This window comes from Tamandua tetradactyla, chromosome 9 (genome assembly GCF_023851605.1).
Source record: "Tamandua tetradactyla isolate mTamTet1 chromosome 9, mTamTet1.pri, whole genome shotgun sequence".
NCBI classification, from domain to species: Eukaryota; Metazoa; Chordata; class Mammalia; order Pilosa; family Myrmecophagidae; genus Tamandua; species Tamandua tetradactyla.
In genome coordinates, this window is record NC_135335.1 from 44,975,485 (window position 1) to 44,993,939 (window position 18,455).

Consider the following 18,455-nt stretch of genomic DNA (forward strand, 5'->3'; position numbering starts at 1 on the left):
GAGACTCTTTGGGAAGTGCTCTGGCAAGGTAAACGCTCTATTAATGTTAGCTATTGTTATTTATGATGTAGTTCTGTTTCTCCCACGAAACTAACTCATCTTGCCTCCCCATCACCAAGGTCAGCAGCTGGTAAAGAATGGGGCCTCCTGGACCAGATAAGTCCTGAAATTCAGAGGGGCCAGTCTCTCTAGAACATCAACTAGTTCCTTCCCTTTATCCCATACAACCAACAGCCCTTTCCAACCTAAAAAAGTTAGAACGGGCATCATCAAATACCCCTAAAGAGTGGGAGAAAGATCAAAGATGATGGTGGAATTATATCAGAGAAGGTAGGGTTTAACAAATGAGTATGACTGCTGAACCATTATACTGATATCTCTTTTAATCTCCAGTATCTTAGAGCAGTTAGAAGTAAAAATCTAAAATTGTGGAATTGTAACCCATACCAAACTCTGAAATCTGTTCTACAACTAATTGTGATGTGCTTTGAAATGCACTGCTTTTTTGTACGTATGTTATTTTTCACAAAAAAGAGAAAAAACTCAATTGTGATGATAAATGCATAGCTGTATGATGATACTGTGAACCATTAATTGTATATTTTGGGTGGTTACATGGTATGTGAATATATAATATATACCAAAAAAAAATTTTAAATTAAAAAAAAAAAGTAGGGCCTCAATGCTTGTTGATCTGAACACTCCAGCCTACAATACATTAGTTCAGATTAGATTATTGTGCTTGAAGTCAACTTAAACAGAGGACAGAGAAGATATATAGGCCAGAGAAGCTACTATCTAGAACACACACATTCATCCTGATTTCTGATCTTTTCTCCAAGTCATATAATCCACTGACTTTAATTAATAATATAACGCTTATATACATTTTATAAGTATAGTATAATGCTTCTTCTTTCCCCACCTTTCCCTGCCCAAAATTCTCCCCTTCTGAAACCATGAATTTCCCTTCAAATGGTTTTTCTTCTGAAACTAAGGAGTTTCTGCAATGTCAGAAACCTCATAGTTTGATAACATTTACACAGTTGCGTCCATCTGGCCAAGATCAAGAATTTGGGGCCACCACCATTGGCCTTTTGGACAGAAAGGAAAAGTTCAAGTTTTGAGGGCAGAAACTTGACCACTGTCCCAATCTAAAAAAATAATAGAGATTACCCAACAAATGGCATGATCAACACTAGAGTCACAGCTTCCTTGTTTCTACTCAAGCAACCCTAGAGATTATATTGAAAGCAGTAGAGCTTCTTATATCAAAATTAAGACTGGTTGTTAGTTTCCATCTTTTCTTTATAGAAGATACCCGTATGTTTAGCCAGGGAAAGGGATGGGTAGGGGTTGAAAAGGAGAAGAGAAAGGAATTCACTAACCACAAAGTTTCTATTCCCAGTTTCAATCTGATACTGGCCTTCCGTATTCTTTCAAGATTATAAGCAAAGCCAACAAAATGTAGGGCGAAAAGAGACTCTGCCTTACCTGCTGTGGACACTAGTGCTTTAAAATGGTGCCCAGAAGGACTAAAGTAAATGAATTATTCTACATCCCAGCTCTTCCCATTACTTGGAAGACAAAGATACTGTTCTAGTTTGCTAGCTGCCAGGTTGCAATATACCAGAACTAGAATGGCTTTTAAAAGGGGGAATTTAATAACTTACAAGTTTACAGTTCTAAAGCTGTGAAAATGTCCAAATTAAAGTCTATAAAAATGTCCAATCTAACACATCCAGTTGAAGACACCTTGGTTCAAGAAGGCCGATGAAGTTCAGGGTTTCTCTCTCAACTGGAAAGGCACATGGCAACATCTGCTAGCTTTCTCTCCGGGCTTCTTGTTTCATAAAGCACCCCCAGGGCATATTCCTTCATCTCTAAAGGTCTCTGACTGCCTGGGCTCTGGTGGTTCTTGTGGCTTTCTCTCATGGCTCTCTTGGGTCTAAAGCCTTTTCCAAAATGCTTTGTCTTTTAAAGAACTCCAGTAAAGTTATCAAGACCCACCTGGAATGGGTAGAGTCACATCTCCCTCTAATTAAAAGTTAATACCCACAATTGAGTGAGTCCCATCCCCCTGGAGATAATCTAATCAAATGTCCAACATACAGGACTGAAAAGAGATTAAAAGAACTAGCTGTTCCCACAAGATTGGATCCGAATCAAAACATGGCTTTCCTAGGGTGCACAATCTTTTCACACCAGCACAAATGCCACTCAAAATTCCTTCAGATAATGAAAAAGATTTGGCTTATGTGCAATAGATGTACATCTACACTTTCCGTCCTACAGATGAAGTTGGAGGCAGAAGATATATTCAAAGCAATTATAAAAAAAGCAATTCACTTGAAAATGTACCTTTAACTATCAGAGTGTGTTCAGCAGTTTAGCTCTTCTACATCTATTTTGAAAAATAACAGCTACCAGTTACTGAAGAACTACAACATACATATTAGGCTCTTTATCCATGTAATTTTTAACCCTATTGTCTTTATAGAGAAGGAATTATTTTTCCCATTTTATAGGTGAGAAAACAAGCTCAGAAAAATTAAGTTATTGATCAGGTGCACTTGGCTTGTTTAGGGGACATAGGACCTCAAATCCGACCATGTGGCCCATGAGCACATCCCTATTCACAAAAGCATTTAAAGACAAAAAAAATTAATAAGTTATAAATATTCTCACATCATTAAAGGATTCATACATAGTGCCTTTTACTTCTGCACCATTTATGAGTACCAGCCTCTGTGCAAAACACTGGGAATAAAAGAATAAGAATAAAGAAGGCTTCCTAGCCCTTATCTAAAACCCAGGTCCCTCAGAACTAAATTCTTTACACATAGTTAATCTTCACAATAACCCTACTATTATTTTCACCCATTTTGCAGATGAGAAAACTGAGATTAAGAGCGGTTAAGTAATTTGGCTAGGATCACCCAGCTAAGAATAAGCAGAATTTGTATATGAACTCAGGAAGCCTCATCCTAGGACCTACTCTATTTTCTGCTAGGACTAAAGATTTCAACAGGAGCTCACAAAATTAAAACCTAAAGTCAAAAGCCATAGGGAACATAGCATAAATAGGCCTTTGATTTCCATTTACTTAAGAACAGGATATGATGGTTCTCAATATAGGCAATAATTTGGCAAGGAAACAATAAAGAAACAGCAAACCCAAACGACTAAATGTAGCTCTGCTGATGGTTCAGATAAAGATTCCATCATCCCATTCGGCCACTTGCCAGCATTTCTCTCTTCCATATATGTGTTTGTTAAACTACATGGTGCAAAGGCACCACAAGGAAGCAGATTAGAAATGCCTCCAAATTACCCAATTGCCCTAATGCACAATTTCTAAACATCAAAATGACTTCAACTTCAAAATACACTTATATTTGGAAAGGCAGCAAAATTCCTTCCAAAAGAGAGATCTTTTTCTTCATTTTAGGAAGAATAAAAAAGTAGCCTGCACCAGAGTGAAGGGATGCTTTGGAAAATTTTTAAAGGCTTGCTGTCCAGGTTCCAAGGTGGAAGAGCAGCTCTGACTTTCACCCTGCAGCAGTCCTCAAAGAGAGACCTGTCTGTCCTCACACCTGCATGTGTGCAGTGGGCCTCTGGCTTAGTGGGTAGAGTTTACACAGTCATGACCTACATTTGCAAAGCCTACAGCAGAGCCTATTTTGAAGCAGATTTTCCCACAGGTATAGAGCAGCTAACAACCTAAAAAAAATTTTATTTTTAATTTATGGAGAAAGGCAGTCAGCAAAGTAAGTTGCTGTCACGTGATCACCTGTAGAACCAGGCCAAGCCATAAACAGAGTTTGATTCTTTCCAAATGCCTTCCATCAGACTGTCATTTTTATCTCAAGTCAGTCCATTTAAATCAGCCAACAAATATGTATCTATGCACTGGGCACTTCTACCCCTAGTGCCAGGAAAGCATGCATCTCTTCTGACTTCCCCTGCTATGGTTTTACTTATTTTAACATTCAAACCCTGTATTCAAATAGTCATTGGTTAACTTTGTACACTGCGTTATAAGCTTCCCAGATTCATTCCCCAACTCCCAAACCCTGTGTGTAGAATGGGATAAGAGCTCACACTGGACTTGGGTAACATCCCCATGTCCTTGGAAAGACTCAAGCCTAGTGCAGCCCATTCTTGAGCAATACGGTCAACGGATTATACCCCAGGGTCTATAACACTGATTCTTTTTTTTTTCTTGACACTTTGTTTTATTGTTCTACAGAATTTACATTCCATCTTATTCAGTCCTTTATGGGCCTTGCAAACAGCAGTTGTTTCTAAGTATTTTTTTTTAATAAATTACCTTTAACATTCAACAGTGATAAGAATTTTTAAGGAGAAATGTGACCAACCCTGATGATTAAAGAAGCCTCCAAAGACTAGTACATTTATAAAAGCTTATTTCTAACTTGAGGCACAATGACAATAAGCACTCGTAGACAATCTCCGATACATCGAACACACACTTTCCCCAGTGTTCTACCTTCTTTCCCCTATTTCAAGGGTGCTTGTATAACACTGATTCTTAACCACACTGCACAAGAGAATCACCTGGGGGATGGGCCACAGTGGCTCAACAGGCAAGAATGCTCGCCTGCCATGCCAGAGGACCCAGGTTCTATTCCCAGTGCCTGCCCATGTGAAAAAAAAAGAATCACCTGGGTAGCTTCCAAAAATCCCAATGCTCAATCACGCCAGAACACCTGGGGGGGTGAAACCTGTATCTTTGTAAGTTGCCCAGATGACTTTCCTGGGCCACCAAAGTTGATAACTGCAGCTCCTACTTCGTCCGTGACCAGCTGTGTAGCCCCAGACAAGCTACTCCACCTCTTAATGCATCAGCTCCCTCCTGGGGTAGGAGGGACGGCTAAATGCGCCAATGCCTGCAGAGTCCTTAGCACAACGCTGGGCACCTAGTCAAGACAGCCTGGCACTCTTATTATTCAGAGTGGCAAATTAATTCTAGTAGTGCCTCGATTATGATTATTTGATCATATCTTTCATTTCTGTGGCATTCAAGGTTTTGTTCTGAAAGGAGACATGGAGGAGAGATTACAGAGAAGCCAGCAGAGGCAACAGCCACCTGAGGTTGCTGTTACTCACAGCCTCTGCCAACAATGCTTTTTTTAAGCAGTAACCTCCCCCACTCAGGTGAAAGCATTCTCCTGATGATCTCATGCCAACTGGCTGCAGCTCAACACCAAATGTCCTCCAAATGGCTTGTCTCCATCTGATCTCCCGCCTTCTATGTTATTCTAATTTCTTTGGCTTTCATCCAAAAAAAGAGACAAATAGTCTTTAAACTACCAAACAATAAAAACTCATTACCTCAAATAACATACTCTACAAAGGACAAGATCTGGGCTCTCTGGGACAGGAGAACATTGGTCAAATACCTAACTCAGGCATTTTATAAGAATCATTTAAGAAGCTTTACAAAATATCAGTACCCAGGTCTCAACCATCAGAGAGGGACTGAATTGGCCCACAGTGGGGTCCTGAGCATCTGTTTAATTTAGAAGCTCCCACAACCACTATCAACGACCACCACAACTAAAGTGCTTATCAATTAAGAAATTAACTCCATTTTAAACTCCACCTAGAATATGCTAAGCTACCTTCTGAAGAAAATCCAAATGCACATAGCCTTAAAAGAAAGCAACACTTGGGAGGGCAATGGTGACACAGTGGCAGAGTTCTTGCCTGCCATGCCAGAGACCTGGGTTTACTCCCCAGTGCCTGCCCATGCAAAAAAAAAAAGAAAGAAAGAAAAAAGAAAGCCAAGACTGGTTAGGAAAAAAAAAAAACGACCTGCCATTCCTGTGTCTTTTAACTCAAAAAGCAAGTGTAATAATCAAGCACTTCTCACTCCAGGCTGGGATAGCTGTCACCCCCAAAGTGACAGTGAGGTCTGCTGAAATAACAAATGTTCCTTATGTCTAGATCCATAAATGTAATGCTTGGAGAAATATCTGCACAAATGTAAGGCTTTACACTGAATTAGCACTTAACAACTTGCATTCAATAGACAAATTAAGGCCCTAATAAAAACCGTCCCAATCAATCTCAACACTGAATTATTTATGCATTTCCAAGATGTCTATGAAAACATAAAGCTGAAATTGAAATCACACTTTTGAAAAATACATAAATAAATAAATCTACAATTGCTACAAAGAAAAACACAGACATAGCAACACATTTCATGGATTTCCAAGTGAGTCAAGTGTCCACCCTGGTTCCCACCTTACCTCTGAATTTCTTAGGTGGGTTGTTAAGGTCACCGGCTTCTGGCTGTACCACACAACGATCATCCACCAGGCTACAAAGAGGACAAAGATAAATGCTATATTAAGTCAAGGCTCGGTAATAAAACCCTAGGTACCATGTAAAAGTCAAACATTACACAGGCTTTTCCTGTGTAAAACTTAGAACTCCATAGCCTCCTGCGAGGGATTTGTTTACACTAGAGGTTTCCTATGGATGAAGCTATAGCTGATCCAAAAGCCCAGCGTTTTGCTTCTGGAATGAGCATAGTAAGCTACTGCTTTGTGTCACTCCTTTTGAAGTAATGAAAACTTCATTTATCCAGAGCACCTGAGCCTCTGAGAAGTGGCCAAACTTTATTGCCGGCAGACCCAGAGGACTCTTCATACAAAGTCTGAGCCCCAAATATTCTTGGTTTCCAGATTATACCGGCTAGTAAACAAGGTGGGAGTCACTATGGGAACGGGCGGTAAACACTGGAAAGGTACAGAATTTCTTCTGTCTGAGATGAGACATGCGCAGAGGACCCCCGTTCTGAGGACGTGACCCGAGGCAGGGTCTGCGGACGTGACCAAGGGCAGACAGAACTGCAGACATTTTGTTTTATTCCCTACTTTTTACATACTTTAGAAGAACATCATTTCACACATAAATTCATAGGTAATATGCACACATACACATAAATTCATAAAGTTATACAACAACAATACTGAGGTGATACACATGAATTCATAAAGTTATACAAAACTTCTAAGGTTAAGCTTGTGAACTGCCTCACTTTCCCTTATCCACATCCATGATGGATTTGAGCATAGAATGCACTGAAGCCAAAGGCATAGCAAGGGGGTCGATGCACTCAACTAAAGTAGCTGTGGGGTGGACTTTGTGCCAAGCACTGTGTTAAATCCTGGAATGCATGGATCGAGCCAGGCCCCTGCCCTTAGGGAGCCCGAAGCTGGTGGAGAAGCCATAAGGCAAACCAATCAACAGAATATAATCCAAGAGGGGGAACAAAGTGTACTAGAAGCTAAGTGTCCCTGAGGCCATCAGAGAAGCTGCTGAGGAGGTCCTCTGGGAACCAATGGAAGAGTTGAAATAGAAGTGGGAGGATGTAATATAACTTATGTAGATAGTTTGACTGAACGCCATAAGTACTTGGAATCTCAGGTAGGACATGAGATTTTGTTGGTTTGTCCAGAGTGATGCCCTGATGAATCCCCGAGTGATCCGATCAGTGAGTGGAAAAGTATCTGCAAAGCCCTCTTCGGGGAGTGGTGAGAACGGGGAGAAATTCAACTTCCCCAAGTTGAATTCTTGATATTCTCACAAGCAGTATGGACAACCAAAGCTATAGACAGAGCCCCCAGTCCTGGGGTTTGTTCATATGAAACTTAACCCCACAAAGGATAGGTCAAGTCTACTTCAAATTTAGGCCTAAGAGTCACCCCCAAGAGAGCCTCTTTTGTTGCTCAGATGTGGCCCCTCTCTCCAGCCAACACAACAAGCAGTCTCACCACCCTACCTCTCTCTCTACGTGGGACATGACTCCCAGGGGTGTGGACCTTCCTGGCAACATGGGACAGAGATCTTGGAATGAATGGAGACTCAGCATCAAGGGATTGAGAAAAACCCTAGAATGAGCTGAGACTTAGCATCAATGGATTGAGAAAAACTTCTCGACCAAAAGGGGGAAGAGCAAAATGAGACAGTGTCAATGGCTGAGAGAGTCCAAACAGAGTCGAGAGGTTATCCTAGAGGTTATTCTTATGCATCAAGTAGATGATATCTTGTTATTCAAGATGTAATGGAGAGGCTGGAGGGAACTGCCTGAAAATGTAGAGCTGTGTTCCAGTAGCCATGTTTCTTGAGGATGATTGAATAATGATATAGCTGTCACAATGTGACTGTGTGATTGTGAAAACCTTGTGTCTGATGCTCCTTTCATCTACCTTGTCAACAAAGGAGTAGAACATATGGAATAAAAATAAATAATAGAGGGAACAAATGCTAAAATAAATTTAGTTTAAATGCTAGTGATCAATGACAGCGAGGGGTAAGGGGTATGGTATGTATAACTTTTTTTTCTCCGTTACCGTTTTATTTCTTTTTCTGTTATCTTTTTCTTTTTTAAATCGATGCAAATGTTCTAAGAAATGATGAATATGCAACTAAGTGATGATATTGTGAATTACTGATTATGTATGTTGTTTTATTTTGTTTAATTAATAAATGAAAAAAAAAAAAAAGTGGGAGAATGAAGACCAGGGGAGGGTTTTCAGGTGGAAGGGACCAGAAACGCATGGAAGTGTGAGAGGACTACGAACTTTAAAAGCAACTAGTGGGGAAAGTGCAATAAATTTTCAGATAAATAACCAACCAAAAACACCATCAATACCCAGTATTTAAAGTACTAACTTGCACAATTCTTTTAGGAGAACCATTTACAAGAATGAAGAGATGAGGAAACTAAGACTCTTAGAAGTTAAATGACTTGTCCAGGGTAACTGGTACTGGTAGGATTGGCTCATTTTCCAAGTGACCACAAAGGGTCCTCCCAGATAATATGTCTTCGTTGTCCAGGAATTGAGTCCTATCCCCCCCTCACATAGCCTGTTTGGATCCTAAACCCTAGTCCTGTAGGTGTGAATGCATTCGTAATTAGGATCTTTGAAGACCTGCTTAGATGAGGCCAAACTCAATTAGTGTAGGCTCAAATCCAGCATGACAGGAGTGCTTATATTCCAAAGAAATGCGGGCACAGGAGGAGGAGTGAGGAAGACATAGAAGGAGACAAAGACTGAGTTACGGACTGCTGACAAGCCACCACCAGAAAGTTACAGACTTCAAAGAATGCATGGCCTATTGTTCTAGTTTGCTAGCTGCTGGAATGCAACATATCAGAGACAGACTGGCTTTTAATAAAAGGGGATTTATTTCATTAGTTCTTCAGAGGAAAGGCAGCTAACTTTCCACTGAGGTTCTTTCTTACGTGGGAAGGCATTAAGATGATCTCTGCTGGCCTTCTCTCCAGGCCTCTGGGTATAACTTTCCCTGGGGTGATTTCTTTCTGCATCTACAAAAGCCTGGGCTGAGCTGCAAGTGCTGAGATGAGGTATGCTGAACTGCTTGGGCTGGGCTACATTGAGCTCTCTCATTTAAGTACCAGCCAATTAAGTCAAATATCATTCATTGCAGGAGGTGTGCCTCCTAGCTGACTGCAGATGTAATCAGGAACAGATGAGGTTCACATGCCATCGACTCATGTCCACAGCAGTATAACTAGGTATCTTCACCTGGCCAAGTGGACAACTGAATCTAACTATCACACCTATCAACACCCTGATCTTGAACTTCTGGCCTCTAAAAATGTGAGACAATAAATTCCTGTTGTTTAAACCAGCTAATCTGTGGGATCTGTTACAGCACCCCTGGAAAACTAGGGCAGTGGGGTTTCTCCCATTGATCCTTGCTGCCTCTTACACCAAAGCAAGGAGCAACTGAATACTTGGTCTTTACTCTTGTGCCTTGTTAAATATATAAAATACATTTATCTCCATCATCAGGTGTACAAAAGCTGTGCCCCAGGACAGAGCCCAAGAACCTTTATTTTTCACAAGCAACGAGATCAGAAGCACATCTCTGATCAGTAAATGTCCACATACACACTGGCTCCCCAAGATCCTGTTTGGGTTCTAAATTTCAATGAGTCAAGAAAGTCGTTCTGAGTAATCTGCATCTGTATAAATGGGACGGGGCTGTGCAGCCAGACACCGAGTTCCACGAAGATCATCAGTCACCCTTCATCCTTCACAACTGATAAAGTGTGCAGAGTTGGGGAGGTCAAAACTTAATGTCCCAACTCCATCTGGTAGGTCTACCACCTATCCTCAAATCTATGCAGGGGACCGAGGGAATCAAGTACTCACCTGAGGAAGTGTGAGAGCCCAAAAATCAAGAAAGAAGCCAGCCTCACATATGGGGTGCGGTGATCATTGTTGTTTATGATACTTAAGGAAAACATTTGCAAAGTAACTAATTCCTGCTTCATAGGAATTTTAAGAATGGATGTCCTGGGAGAAATGGAGGAAGGAAGAAGCAAGTGCTAAGATTTCCAGGGGCTGGAACAGACGGGTTCAGTGACAAACTTGGAAGTAAGCTTGGGTACCTGGGAAGGCAGTGGTGCCGTGAACAGAAATCAGGACCGCAGAGGGAAAGAATACGATGTGGTGGAAAGAGAAGACGAAGCCTATGGTGAGACTGAGGTGTGGTACCCGGACGGGAGCTGTGGGCAGACGGTGAGGAATGTGGCAACCACATCCAGCCTGAGGTGGAGGCGGGGAAGGGACCGCCTGCCCCCCCACCCCAGAGGGCAGCCGCTAGAGCACTGACCTCTGAGCCTAGGGTCTTCTCAGCTGTGAAACCTAGGGCAAGTGATTGCACCTCTCCAAGCTCAGAGGTTTTCTCTCCATCAAATGGGGTTACTAACAGAGCTCACCCTAAAGCGGTGTTTCAGGATAAAGGGGCAATGCCGACACAACAAACACGGGGCAAATACCACATCATTCAGAGCAGCTGCTGCTATTATTTATTATTGTTGTTACTGCTGCAAAATAAGGGGAGGGGAAAAGACTACACCAGGGGGACGGAAAGGAAAAGGAGTCAGCCAAGAAGAAGGGGCGGTCAGAGAAACAGCAGCAGCAGGAGGCCTCTTTGCCAAAAGCCACAGAAGATAAACTGTTGAGGGCTGGCGCTACACTGTGGGGAGGTCGAAAGTGATAAGGACTGACTGACGGCCACTCAATTTGGTGATCAAGCAGTCACAGAGGCCTTTTTTAATCGGGTGTCTTTTCAAAATGAAACTTTTTTACTGTGCTCTCACATGGCCAATTGTGCTAGAATCCTGTATCTGAAATAACTTGCTCTTCAACTGAGGGTGAATTAACCTGGATGTGAGCCTGGGAATACAGGCCACACAAATAACAGAGAACAAGCATGCTTTAAGTAATGGCTATGATTACAAGGAAGGCTCCAGCTGCTATAAAAACGGGGTTCTTAGAGAAGCTGTTGGCCTTCCTCCCCCCTCATTTATTTTGAGAACAGCTCCTGCCAAATTCAACAATGCCCCCTGGGTCTGACTGCTACTTATTCTACACAAAGACAATATAGAACATTTGTGGCTCTTCTGGAGTTTTAACCATGTAGATTCTCCACTCTGCTTCTATCTGCCTTTGGCCCTATTTCATTTCTCATTTCCTCTTCAAGACAATAAGAGGAGGAAAAAGCAGCAGATAATCAAATTAGTGCATTATGGAATATACTTATCCCGTTAGAAGTTAGATAAAGATTGACAAAGGCACAAAAGAACAAAAGTCTGAATTTCAAAACCTTGGGCAACTTGTAACTTTCAAATACTATAATTTAAAGTAGGAAAGGTTCCATTTCAAAGAAGAGAGATAAGCATCAGAGAAATACTGGTCTTTGCTTACATTGCAAACAAGTCACTTTGAACATTAACAGCTTTACAAGCCAAAAAGCACTTCTTTGGGGTCTATAAATATTAGCCATAACATTTTCTTCCACATATCCCTGCCTTACATATGAAGGAAGAGGGAATTTCAATAAGTTCTAAATTAATAGAGTACTAACAATTGAGGGTTTTACTTTTCCAGAACTGATAGAAAACAATGTTTTTGTGTAAGAGGTTAAACTTGGCTAACATGAGATTTGGTATGGGTGATTTCAACCGCCCCATAAAAGTCAAGTAAAATGGTGACATCCTTATCTTAGAAAAATCAAAGTTTTTAAGCTGAGGTTACGATTTCCTAAACAAATCACACAGAAGAAATCAGGTGCTCTTACCCCAAGGTGCTAATAAATCCATTTGTCGATCCCTCTGCATACAGAGAACAAATGTCTCCAATATGTAGGAAACTAGACATCTTGTCAGACATGTCTTTCTCGAAAATCCTAGACAAAGTAAAACACGCAACATTGTTAGAAGGAAAGAAATGTTCAGAGGGGAGAAAAAGGAAAAAAAGGCTCCAAGAGTTGGCTTAACTCAATTTTCCAAAGCGCCCTTACTTGAAAGTCAAATTTAAATAAGACTTTGACAGGCAGGCAATTTAAATGAGCCAAGTAAGGAACATATGTAACAACATTTTTCCCATAAATTCATTAATTTCAGGATATTTCAACTACAATAATGTTTTTTTTTCCCCTAACAAAACCACCCCTGAATCATATTTCAGAAGTTGAGGACCCTTGATAATAAATAGTGAAAATAAAGACTGCGGGGAACTCAGCCAAGAACTGTGCAGTGATTAAGGCATTGGAAAGACTGACTTATGAAACACTAACATGTTCAATTTGCCTCAGGGAATGTTAAGTCAGAAGGAAGCACCTGGTAAAAAATCTTGGGTTCTGGCAAGGCCATGGTGACTGAGCCAAGGTACCCAAGCATCAAACTGAAATTAATAAAAGGAAACCTGATAACAAATACCACAAAAGCTCTGGCAGCCCTTTAAGAATTCAACTGCAAACACTTCACCAGAATGCTATTTCAACATCTTCCTTTTCACCCTTTATGAAGAAGCTTGTAAAGACAGTAGGACTTGAGACAGCATCTGCTCCAAACCCCTCACTGGGCAGGTAAGAGTAATAAAGCATGGGATGGGGTTAAGAGCCATGCTCAGGAACCCGCTGCTAGTTAGCAGGATTTCTAGAAAATGTTCTTAAGTTTCGGGAAATCTCTACACAGCCCATAAAACATTAAACACACACCCTCACACATATCAATAAAAATATTGACATGACTCATAGGAACAGCTTTCATCGGGACCATAAATATTGAGGAGTGGGAGCTCTGTTACAAAAGCTAAACTGACGTTTAAAAAACAAACTCAGTTATGTGGGAGGACAGCGTGTTTGTGTGGATTGAGCTAATCCTTCCACACTTCCCCAGGAATCCGGTCTGTAGGTACATAAAGCAATCAGCTCTTCCCAAGATTTCTCCTCCAAACCCAGACCCCTTTAAATATCTCTTCCCTTCTCTTTACGCACATTCTCCAATTAGCACTGATTACTCTACAAAACCACAACAGTTGTGAGGATGTGGGCAAGTATTCTTTCCTCAGATTGCTTTCTGGCAGTTACACGCATGCAGGATACCAGACTGGAACTAACAATGGAGAAGAAAAGGCCCCCAAGGACATTTTCGGGACACGTGATAAAAACTGAAATGTAGACTCTAAGATTTGTAGCAATATCAAATTTCTTGAACATGATAATTCTACGTAAGGAGATTACATAAGCAAATAGCGTTGATCTTAGGAAGTGCATATGGAAGTATTAAAGGTTCAAAGCGTATGATGTATACAACCTACTCTTATATGTTTAGAAAAGAGATAAATAGAGGGATGGATGGAGACATGGATGGAGAGATGGACAGACAGAATGATATGGCAAATGCGGCAAGATAAGTTGGTGAACTTTGGTATCTGGATGGGGAGTATGTTGGAGTTCTCTGTATGGGTTTTGTATTATTTTTGCAACCGTACTGTAAGTTTGAAATTACTTCAAAATACTAAGTTTTAAAAACATTGCTATCTGGGTGCCAAATTTCCTTTTAGGAAGAATTATGCAGCAATGATCAGCAGGAAACCTCAGGAAGCACTTCTCTGAGCTTAGCAGGAGTCCCAGGTGCTGAAAACACTCATTATAGAACCTCATTTTACTGCCTGAAAAGCTACAAGGAAAAGCTCATTTATCCCCTCCCTGCAAAAGAAAAAAGAAACCCAGATGTGGCAAGAGAGATTAAAAAAACATTTCACTGAACATTTATTTACAGAGCAAGAGAGCAACAGAAAACACAGAACAAAATCTCAAGCAAAAGAACCAGCCTATTTCAACCTTGGGAAACACACACACATAATTCACAGAAGGGCCAGTTTGCCAAGTGCTGCTCTCTGGAATTTTGTCTATTTTTAAAGCATTTCTTCCTAATTAGACATTTTACACTGAAAGACAAATTGATGTTAGGCAACAGCCAAAGAAGGTGCACCGATGAAAAGCCTTAACATGAATATGAATATAATATTTTTATAAAAATAATATCATTAATATTTATATAATATCATTACTATTTCTCTTGTGTGCTTATGTTCAAAAGCTTTATCATGAGGGGGGTCAGGAAGTTCACACACGTGTGTGGCCAATTATTGGAAAGTAGTTACTGTTTGAATTTTGATTCAGACCAAATTATGTTGGAATACTCAGCCTCCTCAGAGGATCCCAGGCAATTGCTGAATGCAAAAGAGCAGGTAGGTGCTCCGGCAAGAGGACGGGGGTGTTAGCCAGTATAACTATTACTCCATCCTTTTGGTCTTGCCCTTCAAAGGAGCATTTGACCCCAAGGGAGGCCAGTGTCAGTGCTGTTTTATAAGGAAAGAGTTCATGACCATTTGGTTACCCCACTGAAAGGTTCCAGGCCCTAAGTGGGAAGAAGTAGACCTAATTCAGTGTTCTAGAACATTATTCAGTGTTCTAGATGCTTTATTGTCATCTTTAGTAATTACAGCTAACATTTACGGAGCACTTACTATATGTTTACTGAATCCTCATGACCAGACCATGAGGCAGGCACTAGCACTATTCTCATTTTATAGATGCAGAAACTGTGGTACAGAGAAGTTAAAGATGTCTGAGATGCCTAATTAGCAAACAGGAAGGCCAGGCTTCTAACTCAGGTCTGTTCAGCTCTTAAATGAAGGTTTTCATCAAGGATGATCTCTGAAGATGGCTAAAATGTTAACTGTTTTTATTCTCTGGTTGGTAAGATTATGGAGAAACAGTTTTCATCTTAAGGTAAAATTCTATCTCTTCATGTTTCTACCATGGCCACGTAACACTTACATAAATTGGGGGGAAAAAAAATAAGTATCTTCTTTTAAACCAACATGCTTATTAACTAGACAGGACAATTAAACAGGCAACCTTTAGCCACATCTTTACATTTCCCCTGAGATGTATACCGACCACTGTTAATGAGCCTCCACTCGGCAATCCGCCAAGGGTCCTGATTAAAAACAGCCAAAAGGTGGGGGGGGGGGGGTCCCCGAGGCCAGATTCTTCTCAGGGGTCTCAGGCAACAATTCCCTTCATAAAGGACTAGGAAGAAGTCCCTCTGGTCTGGCTGGAAACCTCTGGAGGTCTCTCCTCACCTAGTGACGGCGTGGAGAAGGGGGTGGAGAGATAAGGAGGAGGGGGTGGGGGAGAAGGAAGATGGGGGTAAGGAGGAGAGGGCCTGCTGCAATTATCAGCCAAGTCCTGAAAGGAAAAACAAAGTCGAGGAAAGTCAGCAGAACAGGCCTCCCGGGCTGGAGGCGGGAAGGTGGAAAGCTAGCCATCTTTTGGAAGACTTCCTGTCCTCCAGAAGCAGGCTGGGAGAGGCAGCCCCTTTATCTGATCATGGACCATTTGTGCCTAGAGAACTCGCAGCTGTCCAGGGCTCCTGTATCACTTACACAATGACTGGGGCCACCTAAGAGAAAAACAGAGCAGTACCAACCTGATATTGAGAGCTGCATAACACTGAGACCAAGTATTTATTAAGTACTATGTATTAAGTATGCGTTATGTACTAAGTACTAAGTATAAAAATGCTGTTTGCTAGGGTGCACAGGTGGTTCAATGGTAGGCTCATTAACAGTGGTCGGTATACATCTCAGGGGAAATGTAAAGATGTGGCTAAAGGTTGCCTGTTTAATTGTCCTGTCTAGTTAATAAGCATGTTGGTTTAAAAGAAGATACTTATTTTTTTTCCCCCCAATTTATGTAAGTGTTACGTGGCCATGGTAGAAACATGAAGAGATAGAATTTTACCTTAAGATGAAAACTGTTTCTCCATAATCTTACCAACCAGAGAATAAAAACAGTTAACATTTTAGCCATCTTCAGAGATCATCCTTGATGAAAACCTTCATTTAAGAGCTGAACAGACCTGAGTTAGAAGCCTGGCCTTCCTGTTTGCTAATTAGGCATTGCCTTCCATGAGGGAGACCCGGGTTTGATTCCAAGACCATGCACGTCCCTCCCCGCAAAAACTGCTGTTTGCTAAGAAACTGTTGGTCACCTGGCACAGATGAGAACAGGCTCAGGAGTCCAGTCCCAGAACTCCTGCCTTGCTCCCTGCACCTAAGCTATGATTATTATTAGCCCACCTCTGCCACCAAGCCCACCAAAACCTCTCTGTTTTCACTCCCTCATCTGCAAAATGGGGGTGATACTCACTTCAAGGGCTGTTGTGAGTATTGTTAAAATAACACATAAAAAGAGCTTGGCATGATGACTGGCATACTTTAATTGCCAGGTATTTTTATTTTTAAAAAAGAAAGTAGTATTCTAGGGCTTCAAAATTTCAATTCAGTAAAGGAAAGAAAGGATTCTATGAATAAAAATTCAGCTGAGAATAGCCTACTCAATGGGAGAATATATCTGGAAACCAAATATCCGATAAGGGTTTAGTATCAAGAAAATACAAAGAAATACTGCAACACAATGATAAAAAGATTTTTTAAAAAATTAAAAATAGACAAAAGAACAGAACCTTTTCCAAAGAGGAAATACAAACGGCTAAAAGGCATATGAAAAAGATGCTCAACATCACTAGCTATTAGGGAAATGCAAATCAAACCACAGTGAGATATCATTTCACACCTGCTAGAACAGCCAGTATTAAAAAAAAACAAAACTGAAAACTGCGGTGTTGGAGAGGATGTGGAGAAATAGAACATTCCTTCATTGCTGGTGAGAACATAAAATGGTACAGCCGCTATGGAAAACAGTTTGGCAGTTTCTCAGGAAGGTAAATATAGAACTGCTGTATGATCCAGCAATCCCAATACCAGGTATACACCCAGAAGAACTGAAAGCAGGGATGTGAACAGACATTTGCACACGAATGTTCACAGTGGCATTATTCACAATTGCCAAAAAATGGAAACCCAAATGTCCATTAATTGAGGTAGAAACAAACAAAACATAATACATCCATACAATGGAATATTATTCAGGTGTAAGAAGAAATGAAGTCCTGATGCACAAAATAACACGGAGGAACTCTGAGGACATTATGTTGAGAGATAAAAGCCAGACACAAAAGGATAAATACTGTATGATCTCACTAATATGAACTAATTATAATGGACAAATTATTGGAACCAAAATCTAGAGTATAGGTCATCAGGAGATAGAAAGAGGGTAGAGAAGGGGGAACTAAGACTCGATTTGTACAGAATTTTACATAAAGTTGATTGTAAATGTGTGGAAATGGATGGAGGTGATGGTGGCACATGACTGTAAGGTGATTAATACTGCTGAAATGCGGGTGTGATTATGGTTGAAAGGGGAAATTTAGGGTTGTGTGTGTCACTAGAAGGAAAGCTAGAAGATAAAACACAGGGTTATATAACAGTGGACAATGTGACTAACTGGACAAGCAGGCTGTGACTAACTGTACAGATAGAAGACTGTTCTTACATGAATTAGAACAAATTTACATCACTATCACAAGGTCTTAATAAAGAGGCAGGGAAAAACACAGCTAATGCAAATTATAGACTACAGTTAACAGCAACATTATAATATTCTTGCATCAATGGTAACAAGGGTACTATTCTAAGGCTCAATAATAGAGGGTCATAAGGAATATTGGACTTTTTTTGTAGCAATGAGGATGTTTCTCAAATTGATTGCAGTGATGAAGGCACAACTCGGCGATTATAACGAGAGTCGCCGACTGTACACTCTGGATGGACTGTCTGGTATGTGAATAAAACAGTTTAAGAAAAAAAAGTCAGATGGGTGTTAGAATGAATGAACCCCTGTATAATCCGTGATAATTCAGTTTATTTTAGGGAAGATAATTATCCTCCATAATCCCCTTGCTGAAAGAAAGGCCGAATGATACTGAATCATACTCAACTTCCAAACACAAAGCATGCTGGCTTTTCCGAATTCTCGGAATCATAAAAAAAAATGTGAAGGTAAACTGGTAAAGAATATAATTCCATTTCTCGTCCATTAATGGAAAGCCTCTACCATGTCTTCTACTGATGGTCTCAGCTTCCGGCCTATTCCATGCCAGTCTTGCTAGAAGACTT

General features: G+C 40.7%; 1 protein-coding gene across 7 annotated transcripts in view; it reads right to left on the reverse strand.

The window, feature by feature from the left end:
* The window catches only part of ITPR1 (inositol 1,4,5-trisphosphate receptor type 1), a 355,613-nt gene that overhangs the window by 316,439 nt on the left and 20,719 nt on the right, over nucleotides 1–18,455 (reverse strand). For 6 of the 7 annotated variants that reach the window (XM_077116692.1, XM_077116687.1, XM_077116688.1 and 3 more), the window contains 2 exons: nucleotides 12,157–12,264; nucleotides 6,282–6,352 (listed from right to left, as the gene is read on the reverse strand). In XM_077116692.1, coding sequence (XP_076972807.1) covers nucleotides 6,282–6,352; nucleotides 12,157–12,264 — 179 coding nt within the window. Of the gene's footprint in view, nucleotides 1–4,688; nucleotides 5,769–6,281; nucleotides 6,353–12,156; nucleotides 12,265–18,455 lie in introns of those variants that run through there. The other variant, XM_077116691.1, reaches the window with a different exon arrangement.